This window comes from Bos grunniens, chromosome 11 (genome assembly GCF_055505025.1).
Source record: "Bos grunniens cultivar Pamir isolate PY7600 chromosome 11, Bosgru_T2T1.0, whole genome shotgun sequence".
Classification (NCBI taxonomy): domain Eukaryota; kingdom Metazoa; phylum Chordata; class Mammalia; order Artiodactyla; family Bovidae; genus Bos; species Bos grunniens.
This window is the reverse complement of record NC_141175.1, coordinates 9,210,044-9,236,852: the sequence shown is the minus strand read 5'-3', so window position 1 is coordinate 9,236,852 and position 26,809 is coordinate 9,210,044. Positions and strand designations below refer to the sequence as shown.

Sequence of the window (26,809 nt, the reverse complement as noted above, 5' to 3'; positions counted from 1 at the left end):
AGGGCTCCATCCCAGCTGAGACCTTGGGGTCCTGGCCCACCATTAGTCTCCTGGTCTCCAGAAATGGGGAAAAGGGAGGAAGTTAGGAAGAAGGGAGGGGGAGTGAAGCCCTCTTTCCAACCACCAGGTGCAGGGGGCCCAGACACTCAGCTGCAGCTCTCAGACCTGGGATTGCATCCTGGCTCAACCCAGTGGCTTCATGTCGTCTGTGAACTGGGTTAACTCTAACCCCACCCCAGGGTGGCTGCACACCGTCCATCCCCTGTTCGATGGTGGGTCTGCCTTTCCACTTTACCGGTGACCGAACTGCTACTCAGAGAAGGAAGGCCCCTGGCCTGCCCCCTGCTTTCCTTTCTGGTAGTGTAACGAACTCCAGAGTTAACTGGGAATTGAACTGGCCAGGCCCTTGGAATCTGACCCTGAACCAGGAAGGGAACGTGATGTGGGGGGATTTCCTCCCACCCTGACTCCTCTCCCAGTGCAGGGTGGGAATCCCACGGAAGGCATTTCCTGGGCTATGTGCTGCCATGGGCCACACACCCTGAGCTGGTGGGGAAGAAGATAGGCTCTTGAGGAAGAAACAGGCAGGCAGATTAGATGGCCAGAGGCCAGCTGGCTGGAGGTCTCCCCTCAAGGCAACAGATCATGGGATTGTGGTGAGCAGAGAAGCTCCAGTCCCCACCCTCAGACACATGACAATAGCCGGGACAGGCTTCCAGAAAACACATTTACCCGTACGCTCCAGAGGTGACCCTGGCAGTCACAGTTCAAAGGCCCCCCACTTCACCCAACGAACCCCAAGCTCTAGGCTGCCCCGCTGAGGGCAACCAGCCTGGGAAGTGTGGCACCAAAGGCAGGTGGAGAGGGAGTACAGAGAGGAAGGACCAGGGCTGGTGCTCGGTTGAAATTCATAGTGCTGGTGACTGGGGGCCACCAGCCCCCAGGGCGAAGGCCACTGGACAGACTCAGAGGTGGGAAGAACTTAAAAACGAAGACTCAGATTACTCAGGGAGCAGGGGTGGGGAGGAGGCTGCAAAGGTCACCAGAGGCCTCCTCCTCTCTCCCCAAGTCTAGAAGCCTGAGATGGCTCCAAGTGTCCCCAAGGGTATGGCTGGAAGGGAACTCAGGTCCGCTCGGCATGTGGCAGGAGGCAGGATCCATAAATTAAGTGTTTTTGGCTGAGTGTGGCTGCAACAGAGGCCTGGTGATGGTACTGTGGCGATGGGACCACTGCGTCCTCCAGGATGGGTGGGCAAAGACGATGGGCCTCTTCTTGGCCCAGCGAGAGAACACGGCCTTCTCGGTGATGAAGCGGTGGGCGCTGCGGGGCGCCCGCTCATGGGCCAGGTACATTTGACACTCGTCCAGCCGGCCCTTCTCGAAGTAGTGGTAAGGCACTGAGGGGTGATGCTCTTCCCTGTGGGTGGGGAAGAGGGACAGGTGTGAGGCAGCCCACCTGGTCTGCCTCCCGCCAGACCCCGCCACCTGCCAGGACCATCCCTCCCCCAGCCCTACGGACCACAGAGTCCCACAGGCCAGGTCCCAAGGGAGGCCAAGACAGATAAAGGAAGAACAGGGCAGCCCCCGAGGATTCTAAAGGCCAAGGGTTCAAGCCCTGGCTGTACCTCTTGCGAGCTGGTTGACTCTAGGCCAAGACAAACACCCTGAGCCTCAATAACCCATCTGTAAAATGGGGATGGTGACATCTACTTTCTTGGCTGAAAGTGAAAGTGAAGTGGCTCAGTCGTGTCCGACTCTTTGTGACCGCATGGACTGTAGCCTACCAGGCTCCTCCATCCATGGAATTTTCCAGGCCAAGAGTACTGGAGTGGGTTGCCATTTCCTTCTCCAGGGGATCTTCCCGACCCAGTGATCAAACCTGGGTCATCCCACATTGCAGGCAGATGCTTTACCGTCTGAGCCACCAGGGAAGCTAAAACCAAAGGTCAAAAATTGCAAAGTGCCTGGTGCCCGGCTCATGGTTGAGGGACCGCTGGGTCCCCGCAGCATGTAACTGCCAGGCCTGCATACCCACCTACTCACAGGCAGTCTAGCCAGGCGTCCTGGTAGAGAGGGGCTACTTTCATCTTGCCCACGTGCTCAGCAAAGAAGTTCCCCAAAAAAACAGAGGATGAAAACACGGGGCCCCTTCAGTTCAGTGATGGGAGCCATGACAGTGTTGAACTAGAACAACATCACAAGTCAAAGCTTAGGCGTAACAGCTGATCACAGACACGCACAGCAGCCCTGAGGCTGGGGCGAGGACTTCAGTAGATCATTCTCTTGCTAAACCTCTCCACAAGCTTCTGAGGACAGTGTGGTCATTTGCTCTCTTTGACCTAACAAAATGGTTGCCCTGGGAGGTGGCGGCTGGGCCCAAGGCCACTTGGGCAGAGTGGAGGTGGGAAACCCAGCCTGTTCTACAGGTTGGGCTCCTTCCCACCAGGTACCAGGCCCAAGGGCTGTCTGTGCCTTGGCTACTCACGCGGAAGCCCACACACCCTCAGCATAGGGCCCGAACATGGTGTCCCCCCCCACCACCTGGCTCCTGGCTGGCCTGACCTGCAGTAGCTGTCGCTGACCATCCCGTAGACCACGATCTCCTCACACAGCTCCAGGGCGAGAATCATAGTGAACCAGCCGGTGCTGAGGAAGGACCCGGACTGCCTCCTGGCCGGGGGAGGGACGCACAGTCAGCTGGCCACGTCCCCCAGCTCAACTTGGAAGGAAGGTGGCCCCAGGCTCACCACACAGCACTGGTTCCCCTCCCAGTCAAGGGCTTCTCATCTTAACCCCCACAGAGAGGCTCTGTGGGAGCACTGGGGAGCCGGAAGATCCGGCCCAAGGCCAGCAGTGGGCAAGAGGTGGGCGTGGGTGCCAACCCAGGTCTGTGCATCTTCTACCCATCCACACAGAACTTGAGCAAACCACGCCCCCAACAATGATGATGCATCAGCCCTGGTCACACCCTCTCCACATCTCAGGGACCAAGCTTGCAGAGACAGCAGAAAGCAGCAGAAACACAGCCATTGAAAGCGGGGAAGAGGGTTGTCTAGAGTCAAGCAGTCTTCAACTTGAACCCTGAATTTGCTCCGGGGCATCCGATTTGCTTATGAACCTCTCTGAGCCTCAGTGACCCATAGGTGACATGGGGATAACTATAGGTGGTGATAGAAAGGGAACACGGTCAGCCCAGCTCCTCCCTCAAGCCCCAACCCCCAACTCAGAGCACGGGACCCTGGAGCCGGACCTGGCTTCACCTCTCTCCAAAAGCCCCAGTACTGATTACTTTCCCAGTCGATGGCCATTCATCTCGGGCTCTACTGAAGGGCTGTGAGGTGGTTCAGCCATTCAAACCTAACACCTCCCAAGCCCTGAGCTGGCCATGAAGTGGCCCCACCCAGCGCTACCATTCTCAAGGAAGTGGGCAGCTGGAAGAGACCTGCTGAGAAGACAAGGAAACAAAAGAATGGTATGAAGGACGTCAGGTAGGAGGTGTCCCTTCAGATGGGGCCAAGGAGAAACTCCATCTGTATTGAACACAAGGGAGGATCTGGGGGAGGAACAGCATGTGCAAAGGCCTGCAGGTGAGAGCAGTGTGGATGTCCACGGCCAGTGCGGCTGGAGCAGGGTAAGCGACGGACGATGAGGCCACAGAAGCAGGCAGGGGCAGACCATGCAAGGGCACGAAGGCCTGGGCAGGGGAGGAGGTGGGAGTCTGGACTTTATTTTCCACGTGATGCGAAGCTGCTGTAGGGTGAGGCCAGGTGACTGGTGGGATGAACTCACTGGGGCACTTAGAGATCAGACTGCAGGGGGTGCTGCAAGTGCAGGGGAGTGTGGGGACTTCCCTGTGGTCCAGTGGCTCAGACTCTGTGCTCTCAGTGCAGAGGGCCCAGGTTCGATCCCTGGTCAGGAAACTAGATCCCACATTCTGCAGCTAAGAGTCTGCATGCCACAACTAAAGATCTGGCATGCCATAACAAAGATCCCATGTACTGCAACTAAGACCAGGCACAGTCAAATAAATAAAAAAATAAAATATTACCAAAAAACAGAGAAGGATGGTGGCTTTGGTCAAGGAGGTACCCATGGACAAGGAAGGAGATTCGAGAGCCCATCCTATGTGGCAGGTGATGAAACAAGGGGAGTCAAGGGCAAAGTCAAGTGTTTGACTAAAAAACTGGAGGCTGGTGGCTGTATTTTCTGAGCTAGAGAGGTGGGGGAGAAACCAGTGTGCAGATAAGGAAGCCATAGGAGTTCAAGTGCTCTCTTGGGTGTTGGATAAAATGAGATCTTGAAAGCAAGAGTACTTAGCTCAGTACCTGGTGCACAAAAAGGGCTGTTAGAACTGCCACTGTTACTTTCATTTTCTGGAAGGGACATCAGAAACCAATTCAGGTCTTAGAACATCCCCTCCAAAGAGAAGAGCTCCCTGCCATGGCCCCACACTGGTCACCACCACCACCATCCCCCGCCACCACCCCGCCACAGTGTATACTGGTGAGGCCGAACGCCCTTCACCGCCGTGTGGAACATCTATATGGTCATTCGATGATGACAGTCTCTCTGATTCCTGTCCCCATCAGAGGGCAGGACCATGCCTGCTTCTATCACTGCTGAGCCCCAGTGCCAGACAGAGCAGACCCTTAGTGGACCAGAGGCTCCTGGAGAAGGCAGGCCGCCAGCTGCCAGGGAGATCCCCAGCAGGCCAGCTCCCCGGCTCATGCTCACCGGTTCTTGCCCGTCTCGTCCTGGAAGACCTGGTCGCAGTAGGCCATCATGCGCTCGGTGAATGTGTACACCTGCAGGCCGGGGTACATCCTGGTGAGCTGTAGCAGCGCACGGTAGGTGCGGCCACCCAGCGCCCGGTCCATGTGCTTCCCCTGGCCCCACACCACATAGAGTGTGTCCCGGGCCTGTTGGAAATAGTGGGAATAGTTTCGCAGCAACAGAGGCACGCTCGTGTGGGAGATGACCCGCAGGGTGCTCCGCTGGCCCACGTCTGCCTCGAAGCCCACGGTGGGCGCCTGGTTCATGCGCAGTACGCACTCAGCGCTGTCAATCTCGGCGCCCAGGCCCGAGCCCAGCATCTGGCCTGAGCTGGACACCACGGCGCAGCTGCGGCACAGCTCTCGGACCAGAGGCTGCAGGGGGAGGAAGAGAGAAAGAAAGGAAGTCCTGGGCACGTAGCTTCCACCCTGCCTTCTCCTCCACCCAGGAATACCCCTGACCACCTGTATCAGCTCCAAGGACTTCATCAACCCTTTTTGCAGATGAGGAAACAGAGGCTAGGCAGTTGGAATGACTTTCTAAAGGTCATTCCAGTGACACGTGGCAGAGCTGAGATTCTATGCTCAAGGCCTCTGCTTTCCCATCAGCCACATTTCTGGCCCTGGTTTCTGTTGCTAAGGCCCTATGAGGCCCTACATTGCACTTTCTTGTTAGGGTTATATAAGTCAATATTTATAAAGCACTCAGAGCAGTTCCTGGCACAGACTAGGAGTCAGTTATATGTTCGTTAGGTAAATATGAACCTCAGCTCTTCAGAATTTCTTTTAGGTCACTTTCTCCTCTGCCCAAGTCCCATTTTCCTTGTCCCAGTTTATAAGTAAAAGCCCATCACAACATTGGGAACCTCTGGTTCTGAGCCTGAATCCTGGCTCTGCCCCATCCTAGCTGTGTGTGCTTAAGGCAAGTTACTTTGTCTCTCTGAGCCTCAATTTCCTTATCTATAAAAAGGGGATGAAAATAGCATCTGCTTGATCAGGTTTTAAGGATTCAATTCAAAATGCCTAGAGAGTGATCAGCACAGACTGAGGGCACAGTAAGCTGCCCTCCTACCCCACCTCATCATCTCATAAGAGGCAGGAGCCAATCCAACAAGTCTGCAAACTGTCACTGGAGAGAAGACTTGCTGCCTACCCCAGGCCTCCATGCCCCTTTGGGAACACAGGTTTATGGAGGCCTGTAAAGGATATGGGAATATTCAATCTAGTCGATAAAAGACACACAGTTGTAGCCCACTCAGGGACAGTTTATGTCTGACACAGTGTTGATTTAAGGACTTTTAGCCCCATTTTCCATGCCCTGGCAATAAAGAACAAGACTTCCTTATTCTGCCCTCAGTTTAAGCCTGAGCTGACAACTGTCGTCTGTTCAGATCCAAAGTCACCATCTGCCTCAGAAGGTGTTCTGCTTGTTCTGTTTTGCAGGATCTTTAAGACAATGAATCCTTTATAGAAATCAGCCCTTTCGACATTCTAAGATTTTCTGCTCTGTTAACAAACTCAGAGGATCTGGCCATCCTGGGGCCACGTCCTCATGAGCTCTGAGCATCTGAAATGAACACTAGCTGTGACCACGGAAGCTGGGATGGCGTCTACCCAGCCTACCTCGCAGCTTGTCCCTCTTGGCCAAACCTGGTGGCACTTGAGTTTGTCCCTCCCAACTCAGCTGTTTTTGCATCTTGATCAAAGATTTATACAGCACCCATTCTAAACACTATCCATGAATCATGCAGTTGGACCTGCAGAGCAACCCTACCAAGGTAGGAACCACAATGATTGCCTTTTATAGATAAGGTAACTGCGACTCAGAGGGATGAAGACCTGAAATAGATCTCCAACGCAAGGTCCCTGAGCCCTCCTCCCTCTGACCAACACTCAGAGAGCTGGCAGACTCCGAGCTCAGACCTTCCTGCACCGGGTGTCATTGGCAGATGCCTTTGAGAAGAAACCTACCAGCTGGGGCTGCTGAAATCAGGGTGAGCGGTGTAAAGCCTTCTGAACCTCGCCTGGCAAAACAAGCATGGGGAGGTGCACGCCATGGGGCAGGGGCCTCAGCTGCCTTGTCACCCTTGGGCTCCACTGTCCCTGTCTCCTGTAGAGGGCCAGCTCTGGGGCAGATCTGTATCCCCAGCAGGTATCAGCACAAGGCAGAGCACATCTAAGGCACCAAATACACACTTGCTAAACAGATGGGTTGTGCGTGGACAGTTTTTAATAAATTTAAAGCTGCATGTACCACCACGATGTGATGCTGTCTGGCTTCCAGGATGGACCAGGAGTTTCAGGTGGCCACCCTGCCTAACCCATCTTTTTTATCCCCAGTGCCCAGCTAAGAGCAGTCAGGCAATGTTCGTTGAATTAAAAAAAAAAAAAAAGACATTTAGGAATACCCTGGTGGTCCCGTAGTTAGGACTCAGCGCTTTCACTGCTGTGGCCTGGATTCAAGCCCTAATCGGGGAACTAAGATCCTGCAAGCCATGCAGTGCAGCCACAATTGAAAAAAAAAAAAAATTTCCTCCTAGAATTTGAAGCTCAGAGAGGTAAAGGGACTGGTCAGCTTGAGCAGAGGAGCCAAGTCCAGGATCCAGGCTGGCCTGACATAAGCCCAGTTCTCACAGTCCCCAGAGAGTCCGGGGAGAACCCTGGCAACCTTGGCTGGGCCTACCCCCCAGCCCCTGACACGCTGCCCAGCAAACTCACCTTCCCATCTGGCACGCTGCTGTAGCCACTGAAGTGCAGAGGCCCTGGCACGGTGGGCCTGGACTTGATAGAGAGGTGGGGGTCCAGGCAGAAGGCTGGGCAGAAGGGCAGGCAGGCCCAGTAGCACAGCAGGATATAGACAGCCGAGAAGCCCACAGAGCAGAGGACGATGAGCAGGAGCCGACACTGGGGGAGACCGCGGTCATGGGGTGTGAGTTAGGGGTGGGGGGCCAGTGTCGCTGGAGCTCCTAGAAGCTGCCTCTGGGATCCCCAGCCTCATGGGTCCAAATCCCAGCTCAGTAGTTCCCAGCACATCAGCAGAGGCCACAGTCTCTGTTAGCCAGGGCTGGGGCTGTCTCTGGGCTGTCAGGTTCGGAGCACATGCATGACTGAGATAAGCCCTATTATCCCAATATTCTAGATAAGGAAACCAATTTGGGGTGAAAATGGGTAGGTAACTTAAGGCCACACAGTAAGAAAGCAGCAGGGTGGGGTCTCCAAATCAGAAACCGTCCTCTTAACCAGAAAGCTGAGGTGCCCTGTGCAGCCTTGGGTATAACTGTCTACGTCTCTGGGCCTGCTTCCTCTATGAAACTGATACTACCCACAGTGGGAACTCACTCTGAGGACAGCGGCCAAAGGGCTACCATAAAGTGCTGTGCACATGAGGTCAGGCATGGCCCGGCAGAAGGGCCACCAGTTCCCTTCAGACCCCAGGCTCAGGCTGTCCCGCACACCCAGAGCCGTCCCCTCCCCCAGCCGATGATCATGACCTGGGTCAGCAGACCCTGTGAGTAAAGAGACAGTAGAAGGGGATATTGGGAAGCGTCACTCAGCAAATGGTTTCAAGAACTGAGAGCTGCAGCCTTGAAGCGCCCTCCTCCAGAAACCACGTCCCCAGAGGCCACGTGAACCAGGAAGCCCTCCTGGCCCCCTGCCCGGCTGGCGGATGTAGTGAATACCTCCACCGAGCCTTCAAGGAGGGGCTGCCTGGTGGGGGGACACAACTCTGGCCTGCCATTGTGTGCTGGGCCACCTCAGTCACCACCTGTGTCTCTCTGGGCTCTAACCGGTCTCCCAGCCTGCCTAAGACACAGGTCCCTCTGCCTCAGGAACCAACTGGCAGCTGGCTGGGGCTCTCTGAAAATCAGAGGTGAAAAAGTAGCCCCCACCAGTCCCCTCCTTGGGCATATCCTGCCAGAGGCCCTCCCTTTTCTGCCCACAAGCCACTTCAGCTCCTAAAAATAAATCTCTGTGAGACCAGCTGTGCGGAGGAGGGGGTTCAGCCCCCGAGGCCTCAAGCTGTGCTTGGCACCTGGTTCCCTGCCCGCAGGGACCCAGAGACCTTGATTCAGGCAGCCATGGCTGACTTCCCACAACATTCAAGGCTCTCGCCAGGGGCTCCTGAATAAAGTCAAGACTCCGCTAAACTGAACTTTCACAACATACCCTGCTCCCAGGTAGATGCCTCACCTGGGTGACCCCTGGATGCTCACAGGAGGCAGTACTATTATCTCCGTTATACATAGAAGAAGAGCAAAGTACTGAAACCAGAGAGGGAATGCCACTTGCCTGGGGCCACACAGCCTGCCAGATCAGGGCTGGACTTTGAGGCTGGTCTCCCCGTCTCCTTCAGCTCAGGAGCAGTGGAATCAGAAGTGACAGTCAGCTCTGGGGTTGGGGGAGAGGCTACTGGGCCGGAAGCCACCTCCCCTGTGAGCCTTCCTCCTTCTGCCACTTACCGGAGCCTTCATGCTGTCACTGCCGCTCAGTAGCCCGTGGCTGCTGCCTCCAGGGATCAGGCTGGGAAGGGATGGGAGCCAGGGACCTGCCAAGACCCAGACACTCAGAGCTGGGTCCCAGGCTTCCGAGGAAACTGCCCAGGGATACCGAGGCAGGGGAGGGTACAGGCCTGGGTCAGGGCAGACGGCTTCTGGGAATCATACGCCCTTAAGTCCCCAAACACGGGGCAAGCACTGTCCCCATCCTAAAGGAGCTGTAATATCTTCCTAAAGGAGCTGAAACCTCCCGCCAACCCAGTCCCCATTGCACAGACGGGGAAGGAGAGGTAGACAAGAGAAGCCCAGGGCTCAAGGCCACCCCATCCACTCTGGGTCAGATAAGCACCAGGAGCCTGGAGCCTTGACTCCCATCTCCGCCCAACTCACTAACAGAGAGGCCTGGGGCTGGAGGGGACAAGGGCTCTCCACCCCACTGCCAGATCCCACCGACCCCTCACCCGCTGGGGCGCTAACCTGGAGGGCAGGCGGGGATGCGCCGGCTGCTCCCCATCCGTTGCTCGGAGCTCCATGGCCCGCGGGCGGGACGGACGGGGCAGGAAGCCGGAGCCCCGGGGCTGAGGCGTCGCCGTCGCCGTCGCCTCAGCTTCTGGAGGCTGGAAACTCATTGTGCGCCGCCGCCGGTGGGGGCGGGGTTTGCTAGGACGGGGAGGAGGAGACAGGCGCCGGGGGCGGGGCTGGGGCGGGACCTACGAGCGCGCCTCGGGTGGGGCGTGCGCGGTGGGCGTGGGCGGGGGCGGTGAGGCCGCAGGGTCTGAGGACCCGGCCTCAGCAGCTGGGGGCGGAGTCTCAGCTCCGGCATCTCTTCCCTTTCGCCTTTCAGCTCATCTCCCAAGCTCCTGCGGGTGGTGGGGTGGGCGGCCCCCCCCAGAGGAAAGACCTAGAGGGTGCCTTGTGTGCCTTGTCGCTCTCTTGTGGTCCGGATTGGAATTTCTCCATTCCTGAAGTTTGGGGGTGGGGAGCTTCAGGGATAATCAAGTGGGGTTTTAGGCTCAGGCAGCTCCAGATTTCAAGCTTGGTAGGGTTGCCGGATTTCGCCAAGTAAAATACCGGATGCCCACGTATATTGGAACTTCAGAAAAGAAAGAAAGAAAGCGCTAAGTCGCGTCCGACTCTTGCAACCCTGTGGACTGTAGCCCGCCAGGCTCCTCTGTTCATGGGATTCTGCAGGCAAGAATACTGGAGTGGGTTGCCATTTCTTTTTCCAGGGGATCTTCCCGACCCAAGTATCGAACCCAGGTCTCCAGCAGTGCAGGCAGATTCTTTACCGGTTGAACTACGCAGGAAAGCAGCCACTAATTACGTTAGAAATCTGAAAGTCCAGTGTAACTGTGTGTTAGTCGCTCAGTCATGTCCGACTCTTTCTGGCATCCTTACCTGGACTACCTCAGATGAGCCTGTTTTTCTCCTCTGTGGAGGGAGGTTGATGATAGAAGCTACCTCAAAGTGCAGGGGCATCTTGTGGCAGAAGCAGGATTTGAACTGGGCAGTCACTGCAAAGCCAGGGCTCTGACCACCTACTTTCAACTCCCAAATGCCCCTGTTTTTTTGCAGGGTCCAGCGGTAAGACCAGGCTAGAATCACAGGACTGGGGATATACAAAACATAACCAGTATTCAATTCATGAGTCACTTGGTTTATTGTACACAATTAGCAGGCAAAGAGTTGGACTATAAAGAGGGCTGACCACTGAAGAACTGATGCTGTCCAACTGTGGTGCTAGAGAAGGCTCTTGAGAGCCCCTTGGACGGCAAGGAGATCCAACCAGTCAATCCTAAAGGAAATCAACCCTGAATATTCATTGGAAGGACTGATGCAGAAGCTAAAGCTCCAGTACTTTGGCCACCTGATGTGAAGAGCTGACTCATTGGAAAAGACCATGATGCTGGGATCAAATTGCCAACATCCACTGGATCATGGAAAAAGCAAGAGAGTTCCAAAAAAACATCTATTTCTGCTTTATTGACTATGCCAAAGCCTTTGACTGTGTGGATCACAATAAACTGTGGAAAATTCTGAAAGAGATGGGAATACCAGACCACCTGACCTGCCTCTTGAGAAACCTATATGCAGGTCAGGAAGCAACAGTTAGAACTGGACATGGAACAACAGACTGGTTCCAAATAGGAAAAGGGGTACGTCAAGGCTGTATACTGTCACCCTGCTTATTTAACTTCTATGCAGAGTACATCATGAGAAACGCTGGGCTGGAAGAAGCACAAGCTGGAATCAAGATTGCCGGGAGAAATCTCAATAACCTCAGATATGCAGATGACACCACCCTTATGGCAGAAAGTGAAGAGGAACTAAAAGCCTCTTGATGAAAGTGAAAGTGGAAAGTGAAAAAGTTGGCTTAAAGCTCAACATTCAGAAAACGAAGATCATGGCATCCGGTCCCATCATTTCATGGGAAATAGATGGGGAAACAGTGGAAACAGTGTCAGACTTTATTTTGGGAGGCTCCAAAATCACTGCCGATGGTGACTGCAGCCATGAAATTAAAAGACGCTTACTCCTTGGAAGGAAAGTTATGACCAACCTAGATAGCATATTGAAAAGCAGAGACATTACTTTGCCAACAAAGGTCTGTCTAGTCAAGGCTATGGTTTTTCCAGTAGTCATGTATGGATGTGAGAGTTGGACTGTGAAGAAAGCTGATCGCCGAAGAATTGATACTTTTGAAGTGTGGTGTTGGAGAAGACTCTTGAGAGTCCCTTGGACTGCAAGGAGATCCTACCAGTCCATCCTAAAGGAGATCAGTCCTGGGTGTTCTTTGGAAGGAATGATGCTAAAGCCGAAACTCCAGTATTTTGGCCATCTCATGCAAAGAGTTGACTCATTGGAAAAGACTCTGATGCTGGGAGGGATTGGGGGCAGGAGGAGAAGGGGATGACAGAGAATGAGATGTCTGGATGGCATCACCGACTCGATGGACATGAGTTTGAGCAAATTCCGGGAGTTGGTGATGGACAGGGAGGCCTGGCGTGCTGCAATTCATGGGGTCACAAAGAGTCAGACACAACTGAGCGGTTGAACTGAACTGAACTGAATGATGAGAGATTGAAGGCAGGAGGAGAAGGGGAATGACAGAGGAGATGGTTGGATGGCATTACCAGCTCAATGGAAATGAGTTTGAGCAAACTCCGGGAGATGATGAAGAACAGGGAAGCCTGGTAACCATGGGGTCACAAAGAGTAGGACATGACTTACTGACTGAACAACAACAAAAGCAGGCAACACAGGTTAGTCAAAGTAGGGAAAATAGAAAGGGGGGTAACAGACTAGTCCAAGAAGAAGTCTGGGAAGATCCCATCTCAGCACCAGTGAGCAGCAGGTTTTGGTTCAGCTGAACCAGTCTCATGACAGACATGATAGGAAGTCACCTTCTGCTCCAACAGAGCATCCATCTGGAACAGCAGCGGGGAGTCCTCCAGCAAAGAGCCTTCAAGTCACTTAGCACTGTGGTCTCATTTTAAAGGATCTGCCTATAGGGGGTAACAGTTATGCCCCCAAGGAGTCTTAGTGTCTATCAGTCTCGGTGCCAGTAGAGTCTTTCTGAGGAACAAAACAAATCTCTTATCTAAAGCAACACTATTTTTTTTTTTTTTGACCACACTACATGGTATGCAGGATCTTAGTTCCCCCACCAGGGATCAAACCTTCACCCTCTGCAGGGAAAGCATAGAATCTTAACTGCTGGACCTCCAAGGAAGACCCCAAAGCGACAATGTTAATTTATCACACTCAGACACTCACAGTCCTGTAATGGACAGTTCACAACAACTAATATGGAAGTTCACATTGGCCACTGTGACTCCATCTTGAATTACTAAGTTTAAATCCTATGAGTTTCATGCAAGATGAGGAGGAAACACAGTAACAAAAGAAGTCACACTGTAAAAGCCTGGGCTCCTGCTCTGGTCCTATCTCAAACTCTATTTTCCTTTTTCTAAGAGGTTCTGATGTGGATACAATAGCAAGGTATCTGTGTTGGGTACCTGCACCCAGTTCAGCAACTTTCCAGGGCTCTCCACTCCATGTGTGTGTGTGCTAAGTCACTTCAGTCGTGTCTGATTCTTTGCGACCCCAGTAACTGTAGTCCACCAGGCTCCTCTGTCCATGAGAGATTCTCCAGGCAAGGATATGGAATGGGTTGCCATGCTCTCCTCCAGGGGATCTTCCCAACCCAGGGACTGAACCTGCATCTTCTGCATTGGCAGGCGGGTTCTTTACCATTAGCACTACCTGGGAAGCCCACATGCAAAGCCAAATTCCCCGAAGCCGGTGACTAGACCTCCATGCTGCTCCTCATCCTATCGGAAGGGCTGATGTTGAAGCGACTCTGCTCCCAGGGCATCCTTTGAGCACAAGCCTTCCTTGTGTTGCCTCCCCCTAACCTGGGCACACCTAAGTTCAGTCTCTGTCTGTGGCCCCAACTCCAAGGGGAAGAAAATGATGAGATGTTCCTATGGATTCACTCATCACCCACAATGGCTGGTGAAGTGACGATTCCTTCCGCAGAGAGGCATAGCCTGCCTTGCTAAGACTGCATGGGGACAAGGACACACACCACGGTCCTGGGCTCCCAGAGCAGAGGAGGAGCGTACATCCACAGAGGAACTGACACTGGCAAGTCCTGCCGCCTCAGGTGAAGCTCTTCTGTTCAACCCTGCAAAAGTCCTGTCTCCTCACCCTGATCTGTGAGGCCCTGCATACTCTGAACTCCTGCCTCCTTCCTAATCGCTGTCCACCCACCCTGACTGCCGTTTCAATCTCCAATTGCATTGAACTTGTTCCTACCTCAGGACCTTTGCACTTGGTGTATCCTCAACCTGGACTTCTGTATTCACATGGCCAGCTCTTTCTAGTCATTCAGCTCAAATATCACCTCCTTAGAAGGCCCTTGTCAACCCCTCTGATACCACACCCCCATCCCTCTTGTCCCAACTGGATTCATTTTTTTCAGAGGACTTGTCACACTCTGAAATAACACTGTGTATTAATTCATTGTCTTGTTTATGGTCCACCTGCCCACTAGCCTCTAATCTCTGTGTGGGCAGCCAGGCCAGTCATGTTCTGAGAGCATTTCCAACACCGGCACGGTGTCCAGCACACACACAGTGCTAGATAATGTGTTGCTTGAGCCAGTTAGAAGAGCCAGGAGTCCTGTGCCTCGTGAGACCTTAGAGGGGCCACTTCCTTTCAGGCCCTGTTTCCTGCCGTGCTGCCCTTCCACCAGAGTTTCCACGACCCACCCACCTTCCTAGTGATGACCTTAACGCAGTCTGTGTCTCAACTTCCTGCTGAGCCAGAATGAGAAGTGCTCCGTGGTTTATGCCGGCTCAGAAAAGTTGAGTAATCACCCAGGGTCACCCAAACAGCAAGGGATGACGTCAATTACGTATATATTTCAGGAGCCCCCCGCTCCAGCCCTGCAGCCTAAGATTTCCTTTTCCTCTCCCTTCCCCCACCAGCCGTCTTTCCTTGTTTTCTGTTATGGCCAATGCAATGGCAGCGTTGAGTCACTGAGTGACTTTCCCAAGGTCTGGAATCATCCGGCCCCAGGGACCAGCGATTGGCCCACAAAGCTCCCCCCACCACCACACTGTCACCCCACCCTCAAACTCCGACCGCAGTGAAATAGTTCTTTCTCTCAAATGCCAAGCTGTCTCTTACCCCAGATCTTTGCTTTGTCCTTAGCTTGGGACACACCCCCATCCCCCTGCCACTGCCAGAGCTGCATCTGATTCTTCTGGTCTCTGTTTAGAGGTTAGAGCCCCCCTTCCCATCAAATAACTAGATAGGGGCTCCTTCCCTAAGCGCCATGGCCCCATGTTGCTTCACGAGGCTTTGTCACACACGTGGCTTTTGTCACTGTTCCCCCACACACACACTGTGAGTTCTTCAGAGGAAGAATCTCTGCATTTCGCTCCACCCGAGGTCCCCATTCCCCCGGCAGAGGGCCTGTCACATAGCAGGTGCTCAATAAACATTTAATGAGTTAAATATTTCCATTTGCAAAATTAGACCACTGAGGCACAGAGAGGTTTAGCACCTTTTCCTGGTCACACAGCCAGGCCACAGAGAAGCTCTAGAGGAAGGGCTCCCTTGGGCATGGTCGAACTGGACTGGGGTCAGAGGTAGGGCTGAAGTTTCCTGGAGGAGGGAGAAGGAATGATCAGGGGCTATGCAGGCAATTTCCTTCTCTGCTCCGGTGATGTCTGTGCGTCCAGGTCCCTCAGACTGACCACCAACCTCTGCTCCCATTTCACAGGTGATTAAAGTGACTCCCAGAGGAGGGCAGAACTTACTCAAGATCAATAATGGACCCCAGTCTAATGTTACCTAGAGCTGAAGCACCCCCCCCCAATGCCCCACTTCTTCCCACCTGTGCAGGATATAGGGGGCCCACCCCAGAGGGAGGCCAGTGGGTCCTGCTTGAGCCTGGGTTGGGGGCGGAGCGGGTATTGGGACTCATCCACTTACCCGTGCATGAGTCCCTTAAAGTCTTTGGGCCTCAGTTTCCCCATCTGGACGACGAAGAGGCTGGACTTGGAGGTTTCAGCCACCCGCTTCCCCAGTGAGGACAGGACTGTGGGAGCTGATCAATAAGAATACAGCTCCTGAGTTCAAAAGGCATAGTTGAGTCCTGGTTCTCGCATTTATTGCTGAATGATTTTGCTCAGTCCCTTCACCCCCTGAGCCTTCATTTCATGGTCTGTAAAAAAGAATAATAGCTTTTTTTTTTTCTTTCTTTTTTTGAGGATTAAATAATCTCACGTTAGGGGAGTCCCTGGCACAATCAGGCACAACATTCCCCAGCAAAATGAGTTCATAATATTAGTTAGGGGATGCCGCCCTCTGGAGGCCAACCGGAGGAATGGCAGGCGAGGGGAGCCCGACCCGCTGCCCGGGGCCAGGCTGGAACCCGCGTTCCCGGCGTGGTCCCATTTGTCCAGACGGGGAGAGAGCGGCTGGGCGCCGGTCACTCGGTGTGCGCCTCCACCCACTGGCAGAGGCGACGGGCGTAGCAAGCCGGGCTGACGGTTGAGAAGGTCCGGCCTGGGTAGCGCAGCGTCTTCCACAGTTGCTCCAGCCGCTTGCGGAGCCCGTAGACCGTGGTGAGGTCCACCAGGCCTAGGAAATAGCGATGCTCCGGCCCGTCCACGATGTGTAGGGCGTTGGGGGCGTCGGGCAGCAGCCGCCGGTTCTGGGCTCCCGACTCCTCGGCGCTCTGCGCCCCTCGTATAGACCTGGGGGCCGACAGGGGGGTGAGGTAACTGTCTCCTCCGAGGACCCCCAGTCAATGGACCCTGTCAGCCTGGGCCAGACTGCCCCTGGGTCATCCCCACCCCTCCCGTGTGCCCTGGCCTGATGTCAGATAAACTGGGCGGCTGAATGAATTGCAATTGACAGGCTAAAAGCTGAGCTGCATGCTATGCAGCCACCAGCTAGCCACGTATGGCCCCAGATGCATGGTTAGTGTAAAATACATACTGAAAAAAAAGGAAAAAAAATACTGAATTTCCAAGATAGTATGAGAAAAAGAATGTAAGATATAAATGTTTACATTGATTAGATGATGCAAGGATCAAAGTTTGGATGTATGAAGTAAGGGAAATATGCTATTAAAATTATTTTTACCTATTTCTTTTTATTTTTATTTATTAAGATTTTTTAAAGTCTTTGTTGAATTTGTTACATTATTGCTTTTTGTTTAAAGGCATGTGGAATCTTAGTTCCCCCACCAGGTATCGAACCTGCACTCCCTGAATTAGAAGGCAAAGTCTTAACCACTGGACTGCCAGGGAAGTCCCTCTTTTTACTCTTTAAAATGAGGCTACTAGAACATTTAAAACTACCTGTGTGGCTAGTATTAACTTTCTACTGGATAGCGCTGATATCCAGCACTTGGGTCACACAGACTCTGGCTCTACATTTAAGTACAACATCACTTTGGGTAAGTCCCATATTTGGGTGGGCTTCCCTGATGGCCCAAACAGTAAAGAATTTGCCTGCAATGCAGGAGATACAGGTTCGATTTCTGGGTCAGGAAGATCCCCTGGAAGGAAATGGTAACCCACTCCAGTATCCTTGCCTGGAAAATTTCATGGACAGAGGAGCCAGGCGGGCTACAGTCCACGGGTTGCAAAGAGTCAGACAGTTTGAGCGTGCACACACCACACCATACACAGGTATTTCCAAAACTGCTGTTCGGGGTCGTCCAACCCTGAACGTTTTAGAGTGGCAGAGTTGAAACCCTGCAGAAAAAGGTCCAACCCAAGTTTGCAGATGTGTGTCTTCTTGCCCCAAATTGTATTCCAAATCAGAAGATCCCTCTGGCGGGGGCCCACAATCCAAGCCAGAGAAGGCTCAATTCCCTAACTTTGTCCTCTTGTGATGGTGCAACTTGGAGAGTAGGGGGTCAGGGGGTCACTGGGGGCTTTATTCCTGCCCTGCCCAGGTCTTGGGGGGAAATAAGCCAATCAAAGAAAGCTCCCTTCCACCCCAGGCACCAACCAATCCGAACAGAGTGGTCTGGGAGCCTGGACAGAATACTGGTACTTTTTGCAGTGGCAGGGTTAACCTGGGGATGGTAGGTTCTGAATGAGGGGCTCAGAACTGGGTGGAAGCAGGGCTATGGCCATTTACCAGCCAGCTTGGAAAACTTCAATAGAATAACAACCACTGTATGCAAACTTGGGTTTACTCTAGCTTGGATAGGCAGACTTGGGGGAATCTGTATCCCATGGTGGGCATTCCACTACCTGATCAGGATGTGTCCACCAAGCCACAGGTTTCATGGGGAGCCATTACCTTGGGTTGTGCCCAAGATCACCCATTGGAAGGTCTTCTTCCAAAGAGTGGGGCTGGAGGCTGGGTGAGTGGACATCACTTTACATTTGTCCACCCAACAAATCAATGAACTTATTTCCTTTCTTATTTCCAAGAAGGGCCTATCTTAATGCCTAAATATTTCTGAAAATCGAAAGTGAAAGTGTTAGTAGCTCAGTCGTGTCCGACTCTTTTCGACCCCGTGGACTGTAGGCTACTAGCTTCCTTTGTCCATGGGATTCTCCAGGCAAGAGTACTGGAGTGGGGTGCCACGCCCTTTTCCAGGGGATCTTCCCAGGCCAGGGATTGAATCCAGCTCTCCTGCACTGCAAGCAGATTCTTTACCACCGAACTGCCAGGGCAGCCCTGAGTAATTCTGTTCAACTACAAAAGTGGGCCTTGGAGGACTGAAAGCCAAGTAACTAACCAAGTACTAACATGAATCCTCAAAAGTCATTCTACAACTTCATTTCCTCCCTCTGAGGCTCAGTTTTCACATCTCTAAAATGGGAATGAACCCATCCTCTCAAAACCAAAACCTCATTGTCAGCATGCGAGATTGATTGCATGCAGAGGAAGGCACCATGATGATGGTGCCAGAGGCGATGACTTCAGGGTCCTCGAAGTGGAGTGACCAGGTCAGGGGGCAAGGGCTCTTTCTAAGGCAAAAGTGAAGTAGGTCTGAAATCGTCAATGACTCCACATCCCCTTCTGGAAAATGGGCAGATTCTTCAACACTGAAGCCCTCATCCAACTGGATCTCACCTGGTCTTCCCCCTGCTGTGATCCACCTGTGCCCACTATCCCTGCTGGCCAGGCTTCTCCAGCTCTCCACTCCCCTCCTCCGCCCCCCCCACCCCCACCCCCTCCCACACACACGTACACACAAACACACAAATACTGCACTTTCCAGTCTTTGAACCTTTGCCTGTGTTGTTTCTCCCACCACACCATCTGTCTTTTCCATGCTCTCATCACCTCATTCTTGCTGTTGCCTCTAGGGGGCCCACCTGGCTGTGCGGAAGATAAGGCTACTGCCTGGACCCCTCTCATCCTCATGAAGACGCTGGAAGGCCATCAGAAGGCTGTAATCCAGTACGTTGAGCTCCCGGAGGAAGGCGGTGTCCAATTCCATCTGGCGGAGGAACCAGCTCCTCTGGGGCCCTGCCGGAGCATCAGTGCCCCCACCTGAGTGCTCGTCGGGTGCCGGGCAAGGTGCTGCGGGCTCCACACGCACCTGCCCCGGGAGGGCAGGAGACATTACTGTCCCAATTCACAGATGGGCAAACTCATCTGTAATTTGCCTTGGTCACCTAGCTAGAGAGTCACGGAGCTAGGATTCTCCACTTGACTCCAGAATCTAGGCTGTTAATGACTCGGGCAGAGGATAATGCCAAGGACACCCTTCTAACTTCACCCTAAACAGAGGAAGAGCAGGCAGTGACTGCTCTATGGCTCACCCAGATTGATGGTCTTGCCCTGAAAGTTGAGGTCTTTCAGCACCAGAACAAGTACGCTGCCCTCAGGGGCGGGCTCCACCCAACGGCTCACCTCGCAGCCCTTGATGTCATACCTGGAGGTGAGGGGTTGGGGAGACAGAAAGTGAAAGTGAAAGTCGCTCAGTCGTGTCTGACTCTGCGACCACATGGACTGTCCATGGAATTCTCCAGGCCAGAATACTGGAGTGGGTAGCCTTTCCCTTCTCCAGGGGATCTTCCCAACTCAGGGATTGAACCCAGGTCTCCCGCATTGCAGGTGGATTCTTTACCAGCTGAGCTACAAGACAGAATTCCACTTTATACGGACTTGAGACACACGGAAAAGCTCACAAGGTAATAAGAAACAAGAGCAGCCACAGGGGGACTGTTCAGATTCTCAGCACAACCCCAGTCCATTATCGTTCCCTTGTTAGAGATGAAGAAAAAACCTCAGAGAGGTTTTTCAATTTGCCCAAGACCACACAGTGACTAAAGGGCAGAGCAGGGATTCCAACTCAGGCTGAACACCAGTCCAGCCTTTCCCCCTACCTGTGCCTGCCTCTTGGCACCTTGTCATCCTTGGGGTATCCGACAGAGTGGGCCCACACTACTCACAGAACCACAAGGGCCTGTGGGAGGTCTGCAGCCCCTGCGGGAGCACCAATATGGAGCTCTGGTGGCAGAGGAGGGGGGACTAGGAGGCTCAGAGGGCCGAGTCCAATCAGAGGCTGGGTTTGAATCCCTGCTTCTAGCACAGTTGCTGCTGCCGCTAACTCACTTCAGTCGTGTCCGACTCTGTGTGACCCCAGAGACGGCAGCCCACCAGGCTCCACCATCCCTGGGATTCTCCAGGCAAGAACACTGGAGTGGGTTGCCACTTCCTTCTCCAATGCATGAAAGTGAAAAGTGAAAGTGAAGTCGCTCAGTTGTGTCCGACTCTTAGCGACCCCATGGATTGCAGCCTACCAGGCTTCTCCGTCCATAGGATTTTCCAGGCAAGAGTACTGGAGTGGTGTGCCATTGCCTTCTCCATCTAGCACAGTAGCTATGTAGATTTCCCCTCCTCGATTTCTCATCCACAAAATGGGGATGATAAGGACACCTACTCCTCAGAGATATTCTGGGAAGGAAGATGATGAATGCAAATGACTCAACACAGCACCCATTGCCTCTTGAGCGCTCAAGAGACGTTGGTCGTGGGGATCACGGTCTCGGACCCGTCAAGAAATCTTGGGATCGATCTTTCACTGTCTATCCCATGAGTGTGGGCGCTTCAGGTGGTACATTCTGGGCGGGGCTGGGAGGCCGACTCACCTCTCAGAGATGCGGCCGGCGGGATAGAAGACGCTCTGCATGACGATGAAGTATTTCTAGGGACGGGAGTACGGAGTGAGAGGAGACAGGGTCTCACCCTCCCACCCTCCCTCCGGCCCGGTCCACTCGGCTCGGCCTCACCCACCTTCTTTCCCCGAGCCACCCGCAGACTGTGCACTCCTGGAAGGGGAGAGGGCGTCAGGTGAGGGGCGCAAACTCGGATACGCCCCCCCGGGTACGTCCTGTCCAGTGCCAGTTTCAGGCCACGCCTCCTCTTCGAGATCTGCCGCATCCCAAGCCTCCAGGCCGCGCCCCCGGACCCCACCCTTCCCCAACTTGAGGCTGGTGTCCCGATTTGACCTGTTTCTAGATTTAACCCCAAATGGGGGGCTCGATGGTTAAGAATCTGCCTGCAATGCAGGGGACTTGGGTTCGAGCCGTGGGTCAGGAAGATCCCCTGGAGAAGGGAATGGCTACACACTCCAGTATTCTTGCCTGGAGAATCCCATGGACAGAGGAGATTGACGGGCTACCATCCATGGGGTCGCAGAGAGACACTACTGAGCGACTACTGCTAAGTCACTTCAGTCGTGTCCAACTCTGTGCGACCCCATAGACGGCAGCCCACCAGGCTCCCCCGTCCCTGGGATTCTCCAGGCAAGAACACTGGAGTGGGTTGCCGTTTCCTTCTCCAGTGCATGAAAGTGAAAAGTGAAAGTGAAGTCGTTCAGTCGTGTCCGACCCTCAGCGACCCCATGGACTGCAGCCTTCCAGGCTCCTCCGTCCATGGGATTTTCCAGGCAAGACTACTGGAATGGGGTGCCATTGACTTCTCCAACTGAGCGACTAACAGGCCCACAAATCTTCCTCCGGTCACTGTCCAATCCCAATCCCGCCCTCTTTGGGCCCCACCCAGGTCTTGGCCCCTCCCATCGGCCCCGCCCCCCTGTACATTGCTGTCTAGGACCCGCCTCCCCACTGGACTTGGCCCCAGCCTCTCTGTTGCCCAGTGCCCTCCACCCTGCTCGGACTCAGATCCCCTACGCTCCCCCCACCACTCCCGACCCTGGAACCTTCCCACTCTCCGACCCATCCCCTTCTCGCCCTCTCTCCTCACACCTCCCCGCTCCCTGCAGTCCCAGTCCCGGACAGGTCATACCCAGCACCCGTGCGAGCAGTGAGTGTGGGTGTCGCTGCAGGTGATGCACGTAGCGGGGCAGGTGGGCGAGCAGCGCCTGCACCTCCCGGCTCCTCAGGGTCTTCAGGAAGAAGCGTTGGTCGTGGCTGAGGGGCGGGAGGGAGAGGTCACTGTCCAGGCCGGTCAGGAGCCGCCTCCCCACCGCCCGTCTGGCCTCCTGTCTCCACCCCTCTCCACCCAACTTAACTTGGCCATTCTCTCTCTCTTAAAGCGCACCTCTCCCCCGACCCACCGCCAGACACCACTCCCCCCGCCATTCCCCACCCCTGCCACCAGCTCACGAGAGAAAGAAGCTGGCTTTGCTCTTGGAGGTGCTGAGGAACTGCAGGTAGGGGCGACTGGGACCCAGCGCGGCCTGGTAGTCCTCCTCGGCCAGCCCCAGGGAGCGCCTCAGTCGGGCGAAGACGGGGCCAGCCAAGGTGCCCAGCTCGAAGCCCTGCGAGGAGGAAGAACAGCCCCCAAGAGTGTCCCCTGGCGCCCAGGGGTGTGCAGTTGGCCCTCCCGCGGGAGGGTCAGGGTTAAGCACACCCTTTCTGCAAGACCCGGGGGTCAAGCCATCACTCCCACTGCAACTGATGGGGAAACGGAGGAGGAGAGCTGAACACATTCCCTCCCATGCAGCGGTCTTGGGCCTCCTACCTCATGAACCTGGGTCAGGACTTCAGAAAAATCCTCCTCCGTGGGCAGCCCCTGCAGCAAGGAGCAAAGCGGCCCAGGGCAAGTCTCAGCCGGCACTGCCAGCCCAGGGTCTCCCAGGGTCTGGCACCCGGCCTCACCCCCTTCCCCCCATTGTGGTTCCTCCAGCTGCTGGGGACTAATCCGGGTATGCCTGAGTTGAGCAGGGAGACGGCCAGCCCTCCCAGAGCTGGAGGGAAGAGTGAGCCGGGGCAGGTCCCAGGTGTGTCTTATTCACTGCTGAGTCCCCCACACCAGTCTCTGAGTTAGAGTCTGGCACATGTGCCTAGACACACGCTGGCCAAAGTGTTGCCGGATGCCCTCCCGGTAAAAGGGGGTGGCCTTGAAGTCTAGGGACCTGCCGGACTGAGCCTGGGAGGAGCAGGATCAGAGAAATCTTCCTGGAGGAGGTGCCCCCTAAGATGAAATGTGGGGGTAGTGAAGACGGGGAGCAAGGTGCTCATAGCAGGGGGAACAGCAGTGATGGCCACTGGGAAGAGGAGAGGCCGAGACTGAAGAGAATAAGGGAGGGGTAGACTGAGAATGAGGTTGGACAGATGGCCCTTGAGCTTGAGCCAGCAGGACGCTGAGACCATGCTGAGAATTGGGGAACCCTGCAAGATTTTTAGCAGGTGATGAGATTCAGAGGACTCCTGCATCTCCCTGGACCTCCAGGTCCCTGCGCTAGGATGGGGTCACACTGCACATGTGTGCACACACACAAACGACACACATGCTCACCCGGGGCCGTCCGGGTGCTGAGCTTGCAGTGGGCGACCCTTTCTGCTGAGCCAGCCTGGCCCTAGCCAGAGCTCTGGGGAGGATGGGCAGAGCTGGTAGGGTGGGGGTGGGGTCCCTTCTCAACAGAGACCAAGGAGTACAATCCCTCCCACCCATTATACAGATGGAGACACTGAGGCCTAAAGAGAGGCAGACACTCACCTAGATCACACATCCACCACATGGGTTCAAGGGCTTCCTCATACCCTCAACACACCTTGGGCTTTCTGGCTTCCTGGCCTCAGCCCAGAAATGTCCCTCCTTCCCTGCACCGAGTCCTGGCCTTCCTCCCCTTCTATCTGGCCTGCTCTGACCCCCAGCCCTGCATTTATTAGCAGGACGGGGCATCAGCCTGGTCTCGCTGTTAGTGGAGGTGCAGAGAACTGGCCACTCACCGTGGGCGGGTGGTCCATGGACACTTGAGTGGCAGCCCACAGCCCCGCCTGCATCAGGCACATCACCTGGTGCAGCTCATGCCCCGGGCTGATCTCAAACAGTCCCAGGCGACACTGCTTGTCCCGCAGACGCCAGAGGAGGCCACGGTGGCCAGAGCTTGAAGCAGCTGCTCTGCGTCCAGCCTCTGGGGAGGGGGCCAGGATCTGTGGTGGGAGGCACCAGAAGCAGTCAGCATGGGGCAGCCAGCACCCCACAGGAGAATGACCCTGGTCTGAGTCCCACATCACTGTCAGCTCTCTCCTCATCTCTCTGCCTCAGTCCCCTTAGTTGTAAAATGCAGAAAAGGTTGGTACCCACCCGACGGCGTGTTGTGAGAGGACCGTGCCTGGCATTCAGTCAGCACTCATAGGGATGGTTCTTACTATCAGCGGGTGGAGCATTCGTTCCGCAGCCTCTCACTAGCAGTGTAACCTCAGGTAAATCACCTAACCTTTCTGCACCTCGCTTTCTAGTCTGTAAACTGAGAACTACATACAATACCTCCTTCGGGGCTGGTATTAACTGTTGTTACTGGTGAGTCTGAGCACCGTGCACAGGATCTCCTTATAGTAGGAGCTGTGATGTCAGTGATTGAGTCATCTATTCTACTCGTCTACTCCGAATTCCTCCAGTCCGGCCCGGCAGGTCTCCACGAAGCTGAGGTCACAGCTTCTGACCCATCCTCAGTAGGCACCCACCACGAGCCCAGCCCTAGCTGAGAGCTTGACCTCCTAACCGCCCTATGAAGGAGACGCTTTTATTATTGTCTCCATTTTACAATGAAGAAACCAAGCAAGTTCTCGTGGAAAACCCGCTGGACTCCCCACTTCAGACCAGCAGCCCCATGTGGGGCGTGTCCCAGTCCCGCCCAAGTGCAGGACCCCTTCTGGGTTTGGATGGGGATGTGTCCGCCCCTTACAGGGCGGGGAGACCCGGCCCCTGCTCTCCAACCCTTTCCTTTCCTGTCCTCTCTCGGGTCTGCACCTACCTCGCGGGGCCCCGGGCTCGGCGCGGCCATCGCCCCCGCAGCAGCTTCCCGGGCTCCGGCCGCGTCCCCCGCTACCGGGTAGCCCCGCAGCATGAGCCGGGCCCCGCCCCTCCTTCTGGATCGACCAATCGAGCGGTGCCGGTCACGGCTGCACCCAATCCGAAAGGGAGCCCCGGGGATCGCCTGCGGGTCCCGCCTCCGGGGCTGCAGCATCCTTCGGACAGCGGTCCAGGCCGGGCGGGGCCGCCCCGCGTTGGTTAGGGTCTCTGCGGCATGAAGACCCCCACCCCCCATTCCCTTCTGAGTGTGGGAGACTCAGATCTCCGGGAGTTCGGGAGGCCGATAACCTAAATCCAGTCCCGCCCACCCACTCTGGCATGAAAATCCCACAGACCGTATTTCGGGTAAGGAAACTGAGGTCCAGTGAGAAAAGCGACTACCTCCAGGTCACACAGGAAGTCAGGGACATGTATTCATTCAACAGTTTTTTGAACACTCACTATGGGCCAGGAGCAGTGTAGGCCGGGGTGTGTGGTGGGGCGGGGGGCGGGGGCGCTGGGGAGGGCAGATTTTAGGGTGAGAGAACACAGCTGCCTGCGTGAGCTTTTAAAAGCATAAATCGGATGATGTCACTGTCGTGCTCAAAGCCTCCAGTGGCTTCCCAAGGCACTGAAACAGTCCAAACCTCCCAGTACAGCCCCAGGCCTGTCTGCCTACTCTTAAGACTCCTCTCAACTCACTCTCCCTGCACCTTCCACAGGGACTCTGGACCCTCTTTCAAACCTCCAGGCATTTGCAGGTGCTGTTCCTTCAGCCTGAAGTAGCCACCCCCCCCCCCCCGGCCCCCACACACACCCGATTTGCTTTATTCCTTATCACCTTGCCCTACTCTGAGTGTCCCCGCCCCTCAGTCATGATCACATTACTTTTACTTTCTTCATCATGCTTAACACTGTTAGAGACTGTCTTGTTCATTTACTTATTACATCCCCCTTTCCCCCACCCACAGAGTGCAAGGAGGGCAGGCTCCTTTCCTGGCTCAGTAACCTGGCACAAACTGGTGTTTGAGAAACTGGTATATGCTGAACCAGTGCAAGGAGGATGTACACAGAACCTCAGTGACTCCCAGGAAATGGAAGGCCAGTATGGCTGGAGGAGAGTTCAGAAGGGAGCACGGAGGCTCTTGTCAGCCATGGGAGGAGAGGGATGGGAACCCAGAGAAGCAATGTGTGAGAAAGATGCTCAGGAAAAGTAAAAAAGAAACTCAAATGTTTTCCAAAGGTAACTGGTTGTCATGCAGCTGGATTTGAGGGGGCCATTGTGGGGGAGTGGGGAGAGAAGTGAGGACACTTTTGGTGATTTAGGGCAGAGGATGCTGGCTTTGCATCAGGAAGGTGACTGGGGCGGGGGAGGAAATGGCAAGAATTGATAGGATTTGGGTCTGGTGGATGTGGGGTGGAAGAGGAAAGCCAAGGTCTGTGACATCTGATGGAGATGTCAGGTGAACAGCTGGCACACATCCAACACCTTTGGGCTCAGGAGAAAGCTGGGCTGGAAGCAAGCCTGGGTGAGGATAAGGTCGCCCCTAAGAGTGTGGGGTGAAGAGGCCTGTGACTGAGTCCTGAGAAACTTACCCTCTCACGGCAGGAGAGGAGCATGAATATGATAGACAGAAGTAGGAGAATGCACCCGGGGTGGGGGTGGGGGGCGGAATGTCACTGGCCAAATGTGGCAGGTCAAGGAACATGCCTCTGATGTAGACCAGACATCACTGGTGGTCTGAGTGCAGCCCTCCTGGAAAGCTGCCAAGCACAGTG

At 54.7% G+C, this 26,809-nt stretch overlaps 2 protein-coding genes across 4 annotated transcripts; both read right to left on the bottom strand.

The window, feature by feature from the left end:
• Positions 1 to 713: 713 nt before the first annotated feature.
• ST6GALNAC4 (ST6 N-acetylgalactosaminide alpha-2,6-sialyltransferase 4) lies at positions 714 to 9,880 on the bottom strand. Of its 3 annotated transcripts, XR_015136295.1 has the most exons (7): positions 9,746 to 9,880; positions 9,233 to 9,318; positions 7,491 to 7,676; positions 4,735 to 5,147; positions 4,326 to 4,373; positions 2,563 to 2,670; positions 714 to 1,417 (listed from the first exon to the last, which is right to left on the bottom strand). XR_015136295.1 is itself a non-coding variant. In XM_086324964.1 (6 exons), exons 1-6 carry the CDS (start codon positions 9,780 to 9,782, stop codon positions 1,165 to 1,167), a joined length of 1,083 nt encoding a protein of 360 aa, XP_086181090.1. In that variant the 5' UTR covers positions 9,783 to 9,880; the 3' UTR covers positions 714 to 1,164. The 3 variants fall into 3 exon arrangements, 2 of the variants coding, with proteins under 2 accessions (XP_086181090.1, XP_086181091.1); XM_086324964.1 differs by lacking the exon at positions 4,326 to 4,373; XM_086324965.1 differs by lacking the exons at positions 2,563 to 2,670; positions 4,326 to 4,373.
• A 5,381-nt stretch (positions 9,881 to 15,261) lies between these two features.
• On the bottom strand, positions 15,262 to 24,409 carry PIP5KL1 (phosphatidylinositol-4-phosphate 5-kinase like 1). The gene is made up of 10 exons (XM_086324956.1): positions 23,965 to 24,409; positions 22,754 to 22,804; positions 22,396 to 22,550; positions 22,076 to 22,200; positions 21,062 to 21,096; positions 20,917 to 20,972; positions 19,585 to 19,697; positions 19,135 to 19,288; positions 15,776 to 16,542; positions 15,262 to 15,445 (listed from the first exon to the last, which is right to left on the bottom strand). Exons 1-9 carry the CDS (start codon positions 24,268 to 24,270, stop codon positions 16,275 to 16,277), a joined length of 1,263 nt encoding a protein of 420 aa, XP_086181082.1. The 5' UTR covers positions 24,271 to 24,409; the 3' UTR covers positions 15,262 to 15,445; positions 15,776 to 16,274.
• Positions 24,410 to 26,809: the final 2,400 nt, after the last annotated feature.